At 41.8% G+C, this 8,512-nt stretch overlaps 1 protein-coding gene across 1 annotated transcript; it reads left to right on the forward strand.

The window, feature by feature from the left end:
- Positions 1 to 78: 78 nt before the first annotated feature.
- On the forward strand, positions 79 to 8,072 carry telo2 (TEL2, telomere maintenance 2, homolog (S. cerevisiae)). Its single transcript, XM_073488959.1, has 21 exons — positions 79 to 264; positions 643 to 1,014; positions 1,092 to 1,369; positions 1,469 to 1,537; positions 1,822 to 1,969; positions 2,072 to 2,174; positions 2,253 to 2,321; positions 2,415 to 2,556; positions 2,706 to 2,842; positions 2,935 to 3,020; positions 3,381 to 3,470; positions 3,563 to 3,651; positions 3,746 to 3,837; positions 3,940 to 4,056; positions 4,147 to 4,218; positions 4,328 to 4,498; positions 4,580 to 4,671; positions 4,770 to 4,869; positions 6,470 to 6,534; positions 6,806 to 6,921; positions 7,578 to 8,072. Exons 2-21 carry the CDS (start codon positions 674 to 676, stop codon positions 7,697 to 7,699), a joined length of 2,499 nt encoding a protein of 832 aa, XP_073345060.1. The 5' UTR covers positions 79 to 264; positions 643 to 673; the 3' UTR covers positions 7,700 to 8,072.
- The last annotated feature ends 440 nt before the right edge of the window (positions 8,073 to 8,512 follow it).

Below are 8,512 nucleotides of genomic sequence, written 5' to 3' on the forward strand. Positions count from 1 at the left end.
TCTTGAATGTCGCACCGGTCAGAGGAACTGTCCCCGGAACCTTACCTCTTCTTCTTGCTCTTCGCACGGACGTATTTTGATGGAACACATAGAAAGCGATGGAAGTGCCGCGGCGGGACGTTCGTGTCAAAACCAAAACGTGAACTGACAGTGGGAACTACAAATTACACCTCGGGAAGGAATATTTTAACGTCAAAGCGACTGTTTAACATGTCTACAGTCGCCTTATAGTTTTTTTTGTTGTTTTTTAATAAAAATGTCCAGGTGCGTATCGAGTTTTACAGGCTAACATTTTAAGCTAATTCACTAAAGTCTTTATTGAAACTTCACCAGGTTTACGAAAAAGAAAAAGGGGTCATATAAAACACAACAAACTTAATTATTTGTAACTTGAGTAAAGGCTGTACATCCAGAAAGTTTTGCTGTCATGTGCTGATATAACTGTTGGCTTAACTCTTAAAGCTAAAATTGTATTAAAAGGCAAAATACACTCATGGCTATTTATAATCTACAGACTTGGTTATGAACGCTGAACTACTGTGTGTTTGTTTCTGTGTAGAGATAAATAGTTGGCAGTCATACCTTTGATAGAGACACTTGTTTCAGGGTGAAAATGAATGTCTCTCTAATGTGTTTGTTTAGGAGGTAAAACAAGCTTGTGACAATTTCAAAGATGGAGTTCCCTGCCCCAAATACTGAGGTTCGCCTTGCAGTGGCCCAGTGTTTCCGGACCCTCACTACATCCACAGACAACAAAGACATTATCACTGCTCTTCAGACACTCCACTCTTACCTGGATGAAGGACCAGATAGTAGAACCACTTTACTTCAGCGGGCAGAGTTCAGGAGAGCTCACTTCACTCGCTCCCTTCAGTTCCTTGTCAGTAACATCCAGGCTGACTGGTTGCACGGCCTCACAGCAGCCCAGCGCACAGAGCTGTGGGACGGCCTCTTCCTCAAAGGCCCTCCAGAGCAAGCGCTGCTGGTGCTGATGGAGGGAATAGGAGAGCTAAGGTGGGTGGTGTTGAATAGAAGATGATGCATGTTTACTATTTTGTCTCTCCACTAATTTGTCTGTATCTCCACCACAGGCCCAGCACAAATCTGGACCACCTGGTCAGCATCACAGAGAGGTTTCTTCAGAGTGGTCGACTCGCTGACCTGCTGTGGTCCTACTGTCAGGGGGCAGGACCCTCGGACTCCCCCCAGCTCCGAGAGACACTGCTGGGACGTATTGTGGCACTGCCGGACCTCACCGCCAACAAGTTACATCCAAACAACAAGCCCCTCTTTCTTCCTCAGCAGTATTACCCACTACTGGCTACAGAGATGCTCACTGCCCTGGAGCAGACCTGCCAAGCACTTAAAGGCGAGTGAACATTTTTGAAACCCTGTAATAATGACACAATAATAATTGTTGTGATCATTTCTCATTAGCACTATTTGTGTGATTCGTATTTTTTAACAGATGGCACAGACTGCTCCTTGACTTTTGTGGCGCAGACACTTGGGAAAGTGTGTATCCAGGGCCATAGTGGTGAGTTTATTTAAATCTTTAGAAGCTGTACAAAGAGTTGTGAGTTGCTATTATTCTTTACGATATTGTGTCCCCTCCTCTTGGTTGATGTGTCACTCCATTTGTTCTACAGGTTGAAATTACAGAGTGGTAATAACACACTGAACAAAAAATTTCTCTTTTTCATTAAAATGTTTCTCATTTCTCACGAGTTGAAGTAAGTCTGTGCACACAAAAGGCCTATTTCTCTCAGATTTTGAGCACAGTTTGGTTATAATCCATGTTGCTTTTGTTTCTTTCTTCAGGTCTGGTGCTGGCAGTGATGGCTCCGCGGCTGTCTGTTTGCACGTGCTCCGACATGGTGTGGCAGAGGATTTGCTGGAAGCTGCTGGAGAACGTTCCGCAGCGATGGGTGGAGAGCGTGCTCACTGGACTGGTGCAGGCTGTCAGCGGGTAAAGAATAGTCATGCATTTAAACAGCCAGCAGTTTATCCGGCCTGTAGTTATCAGTTGTCTGTCTGCCGTCAATGACACCCTTAATGTCTCCTTTTTCAGGCCTGATGCTTTGGGCAGGATCATTGGGAATCTAGTCTTAACGAATAGAAAGGCCCAGTATGTTATCACTCATAAGCTGCTGTTATTACAGTACAAGTATGAGGTAAGAACATGCGGCCTGTCAGTAAACCATATGTGTGATCTTGTAAATATCATATGGAGCATATGTTTTTTTCCCCAGACTGGAGTCTTGAGAATCATTCTGGGTTACCTTGCAGCAGACAGGGAGCGAAGGCCGTTGCTCATCCAGGTGAGAGCGCTAGGTTGTTTAGCAAGTAGACGATGTCAGTTCAGATATATTCATGATTTTGACATGTATATATATGTGTGTGTGTGTTTTCAGGTGTTACGGTCTGTGTCTCAGGCCTGGGCTAACCCCAGCGCAGTGAAGCACACACCTCTAGAGCAGCAGCTGTATGTCAGCAAGGCCTTACTGCTGAGTGTGAGTCTGCTGAAAGACTCTGAGCTGCTGGAGCTACGCTCAGGTACAAATAACAATGTTTGGTCCAAATAGAAATGATTATTGCTCCACATCTCTTGGATCATGCACTCCATTCCACAGTGTGATTTATTTGAGCCACATGGATGATAAAGGGAGCTTCTTTCGGCTCTCTTCTCTATGTTGTGTTCTCAGACCTACTTCAGTGCATGCTGGGCGGCATGCAGAGCCACCTGGACAGCAGCGTGGTGCGTATCAGGCATATGGGCATGGTGGTGGGAGAGTGCCTGAGCTCACGCATGGATATCAGTGGAACAAAGCTTAAATTCGAGGTACAGCTATGGCAGCCTAATTGCATTCAAAGTATTTGATTGAAATGCCATCCTGAGACCTGTGTATGAGTTTGTATTGTGCTCTGTTGTAGTATGATCAGGATGAGGAAACTCAAGAGCTGCTTTCTCTGATGACTCCCAGTACTGGTGATGAAGCAGAGGCTGAGCCTGTAAATGGGTATGTGTTTATACAGCTCTGTAACTGTTGTGTCAAGATTTGGGAGGTTGGCCTGTTGGGCAGCATATCTGTGAGCTGATGAGGGATAAAATCCACTCTCATTTATGGTCAGTGTTGTAAAAAGTACCCAAAAGTCATACTTGAGCAAAAGTTAACATATGTCTTAGATCAGTCTTAGAGTATCTGACATGAAATGTACTTAAGTATTAAAAGTTATCATCTGGCAATACATGTACTTATGTAAAAGTAAGTTAATTGATAAATAATACCAATAATACATGAAAGATGTGGAATACAGTACGCAGTCACTATTTATTTGAAGGCATTGATTTTATTAAAGAATAGTTCTGTCCTCTGCAGAGTTGACTCTACTCAAGAGAACAATGAAACTCCAACTCCGTCTACTCAGAATGAATCATCTCAAAATAAGCCAGACTCTGACCTGGACAGGTAAGCGTTAGCTCTTCATTTCAGTAAGTGATGCTGTCATACTAAATGTATTTGCAGGGTTTGATGTGTTTTGTTGTCTTTGACTTGTGCAGCGATGATGAGCTCACTCCCTACGATATGTCAGGCGATCAGGAAATAAGTAAAGCCTCTCCGCCCCGCTACCTGCGAGACTGTCTGGAAAGTATGGCAACACAGATTCCATCACCTCACCTCCTGTTTGAATGTTGTGTTACTGGCTCCAGCTCTAATATTTTCTTATCTGTTGACCCATTCAGCTTTAATTTCCTCTGAGGACTCGGTTCGTGTGGAACTCAGTTTGAGAGTTGCAGAGGGTTTGGTGAGGAAGAACGTCTTCGCAACCAGAGAGGTACGACCGCAAGAGAAATTCTGGAGATTTGAAGTTGAAGTAGTTGCTGCTTCGTGACTTCCAGATCACTTTTCACACGATGGTTCATGTTTGTTTTTTCAGATCAGTGTCCAGCTGACCAAAGTGCTTCTTCACATGGAGGATAAATACAGCATAAATGGCTTCCTGAGTCTCAGACAGGCGACCATGGTGGCGGTCACTGTCACTGACTGTATCCCTGTATGATCGTCCATCTCAGTTACCTTTTCACAACTTAATTACCATTTTCTGCTTCTTTCTTTTAACTTTTCTTTTTGCTATCCTCGATAGGTGACTCAGTATTTGACCACAGAGTTTTACTCCTTGAACTACAGTCTTCGCCAGCGGCTTGATATCTTGGAGGTGAAAAGCAGCTGTGTTTCTTCATCAAATACAGCTAGCGATTGATTTGATCTCTTTTAATTATTGCCACAAGTGTAATCATGAGGCTGCTCTTGTTTTGGTGTATCAGGTCCTCGCTCTGGCAGCGCAGGAGCTCTCTAAGCCAATCACTGAAAAGAGAGATCCATCTATGGGTATTGTCGCCAGCGCTGATCTGACTCCATACCCCGGTGACAACCCTGTTCACTGGCGACAAGAAGTAGAGAAGCGGATTCAGAGCAAGACAAAACGCCTCAGGAAGGTAGTTAAAGAAGACTGACATTTTTTATTTGCCTGTTAAGTGTTTGAGTGAAACTCTTCAGATATCTTTCTTGTGATTCAGGGTGCCACACAACCTCCAGCGAAGGCCACCCCTAACCGTTACGCCCCCGTTGCTGGACACTTCTTTTTTCCACTGCTCAGGAATTATGACAAGTGAGTTTGTTCTTTTATTTAATTTGAAAACAACAGTTTTAAAGCTAAAGTGTACAGCAGAACATTTTTAACACTGTAATGTAATACTTTTCTGCTAGGCCTCAAGTGACCTTTGACCTGTTGGGCAGCGACCATCTGGTACTGGGCAGGTTGATCCACACCTTGGGCCTCTTAATGCACCTGGCAGTCAATGCACCGGTAGGTTTATGGTGGTGTGCATGATCTCAATGTGGAGCTTTATATCAATATCAGTGTGCCAGAATTATGGGTGGGACATTGATGCAGTCACAGGGTGTCTGCAGGTCCTTAAATGTTTTAAAATTAGGAATGCACAATATGGATTTTATTCAGCCGATAACAATAACTGATATTTACCTGCTTCTCATGGACGACACTGATAAGATAACTGGTAATTTTACTTTTTTCAATTAAAAAATAAGTTCTTGTCCAGTAGTTTATGTGAACCTGGGGGTATTCTACAGCTCTAATAAGGTTTGTTTTGTTATAATGTAGAGACTTTTTGTCTCCTCTCTGAACCCCTGTGGAACATGTGTTGCAAGTTGTAGCTTGCAATTATATTTTCTCCTCTGGATCTGCAAAAACCATCCACACCATCCATTCTTCTTCTTTTTCTTCTTCTTCTTTTTTGTGTTTATTGGCAAATCACAAACCAGCTTTAAAGGTGCATACCACCACTACTGTATTGAAATGTGTAGATGATGCACCTGTTAAGTCAATAAAAGCAATTTGGCGTCAGATTATTGCCACTAATCAATTTAACTGTCGGCCATTAACTGATAATACAATTTTCACATTAGCGAGCTGATATATTGTCCATCCCTACTTAAAATGCCTTAATTTTTATAAATACTAGGTGTAAAAGTGATTAAATAGTAGGGATGCACCGATTGTGAAATTCTGGGCCGATGCCGATGCCGATGTTTAAAATAACAACATGGCCGATGGCCGATGCCGATGTTTTTTCTTTTTGTTATTTATTTCGTTTTTGGTGCCACAGAAACATTACTGAACTATTTTAAATGTCTTTCAGCTCTTCATCATACTATTAATTAGCACAAATTAAATGAGACAAATTTATGAAACAAAAACAACCTTTAATATCAATTTTTAGTTGACATTAACCTTACGGTAATTAACATGACAAGTTCTTTTCTGAAAAATAGCCCTCTTGTGGGCATAGTTATGTTCCCCCCCCAAAAAAAGGAAAATAGAAAGGTTCCTCCCGAGCACAGCGTTCATGCGACATTTAAATCAACATAAACATCGGCCACTGCCATCGGTGAATGTAATCTTTTTTTGCCGATGGCCGATGGCAGTTAACTAGCCGAACATCGGCCGATGCCGATGGTCGGCCGATGCATCGGTGCATCCCTATTAAATAGTTTAAATTTGAATTTGTGAGGTCTTAACTGCGACCAACATTTTGTCTAATTTCATTTCTTTTTGTTAAAATTTGGTATCAAAGTCCACATTTCTAATGTTAGAAATCTTACATTTAAGAGACATCCGGAGTTGCACAATATACTGTATATATCTAACTATGAAAGAGACTGTCAGTAAATAGATGTATGGCCTGGCAGCTAGAGGCATCCATTGCTCATTTTAGTAAGTTAGAACAGATGTTGTTCAGATGCTGTAGCCTTTAGCCTTTAGCCCAGAACACAATAATACAATGTAAGACAATCCCTAAATAGTCTTATGTTAGAATAACAATACCACCTATAACTTCCCCTATGGGACTCCTTTGACGTCTTCCCTCTTTTTTCTTTTTTTGCAGATAGCTGCACAGATGGGTCGTGCTTTACTGGACTTTGTGTGGGCGGTGCGCTACCATGCTGACCAGTGAGTGTGATACATATCAGTGTTTTAGACAATAAATTGATGAAATCTCTTGTGGTTTCTAAAGAGCACTGTGATGCAGCATTTCTGCTACTAATCAGGCATTTAATCATCAACATTAATTAGGTAACTGTACAATCTCTTCCTTTTAACATGTTTTTTAATGAGGCTGAATCAGAAATAGAACAGTCAGACAGTATCCTTAAACGGACTGTCAGGATGTTTTGTTGTCTTATTTCAGTCCCAGCTGTAACCTGAAATCTGTCTTTTAAAGGATGGTGAGACGAGGCGTCCTCTTCGCTGTTTGCTCTGTGTTTCTGAGCATTAACAGTCAAAACCTGCTGGTGGAACTCAGTGATCAGCTGTTTGAGACCAGAATTTGGCTGGCAGGTAAAAAAAAAAAAAAAAAAAGACATTGCTGTTGACAAAGAACAAAGACATCTTCAGATTTTGTAGATAAATATCATTAAAATCTCTCCTTATGAGGGGAAAGTCAGGCAGAGGAATTGTTTCAGTTCTGTTATTACATGGCCACTTTTTCAATAAAGTGTTCATATGTTTCTATTAATAGATTAACTATAAAACACATGATTCTTGTAAATGCACAAAGGCTTGAGGCTGCACCTGCATCATGTAATTCTGTCAGGGATGTCCCCTCAGTGACACACAAACACGCACAGCACACACATGCACAGCTGGACTGAGCAGTTCTGGGAAGTAGATGAGAAACCAGGATGTCCTGTGCTCCACAGACTGTCCATGACGTGATCGGCTCATCAACACTTGGATGTTTCTTTATCCCTTTGAGGATAAATGTAGGTTCACATTGTAGCGAGTGACACGGAGCTGAGTGACATCGTGCAAAGGACACATATTTTCCTCCCACATAGGATTTTTGTTGTGCAAAGATGATGTCAGGATTATGCGCAAGCACAGACATAAAAAAAAATTAATTTGATTTTGTAATGATACTGAGAGATTTGGCTTTCTTGGTGCCTGTTGTTGCCACTGCTCAAGCTGCCAATAATCCTTTATAATATCCGCAGATGTTGCTGAAGGAGACCCTGATGCAGATTGTCGGAATCTGGCTGTACAGAGTCTAGTGCTGCTGGATAAGAGCCTGAAGAAACAGCTACAAGATCAACAAGCACTGGGCCCGGAGTCATGATCACAGCATCAACAACAAACAGTGAAACACTGAATGTGTCCTCTGCCTGCTCCTCACAGAGTCTGGAAACTTGGAGTATTGAGTTTGATGAAACAGTGTTCTGTCTATACGCTGGCAGAGAGGCTGGCCTTTTTTTTGCCTGGGCTGACCAATTTTTTTGATCATACGGAACACAGCCAACAAGAGGAAAAGGAGGGCACATGTCTTCTCACACGTTTGTGAATGTCTTTCTGCATCATGCACACACACACACGTTTCACTACACTGTATAGTTTAGCTGAATTTGTGTATAATTTAAAGCAGATACAGTATTGATTGAATGGAGAATAGGATGCCATTTTTGTCCTCCAATAAAACACACCTCATGAGGATATCCTTTCAGCCTCTTTCCTGTACTGGCACATCTCTGTGTACTCTGGTTGTTTGTTTGCAAAGGACATCCTGTGAATATTCACCTGCGTGCATGCATTCACAAATAATGGAAATATTACTACTGCTTCCTCTCGTGACACAAATGTTCATCTGTATGTTCCCAAACAATGACACATTTTGACGTATACAGTTGTTTATAGTGTTCATTCGTAACAGCCTTGACTCGATTACGATGGTATATTTAGTAGGAGGATCTGCATTGACTAGCTGACTGTATTTGTGTTAATACAGTTTCTTTTGTGCTATCACTTCCCCTCTAATTATTTGTATTTGAGCAAACAAGGTTGAGCGTAAGTGAGAATATGAGTACACAAGATAATCTGATAATTGATTCTCACTTAGCAGCAGTCAACAGAAACATGAATATAAAAAAGCATAAGA

This window comes from Pagrus major, chromosome 20 (assembly GCF_040436345.1).
Source record: "Pagrus major chromosome 20, Pma_NU_1.0".
NCBI classification, from domain to species: domain Eukaryota; kingdom Metazoa; phylum Chordata; class Actinopteri; order Spariformes; family Sparidae; genus Pagrus; species Pagrus major.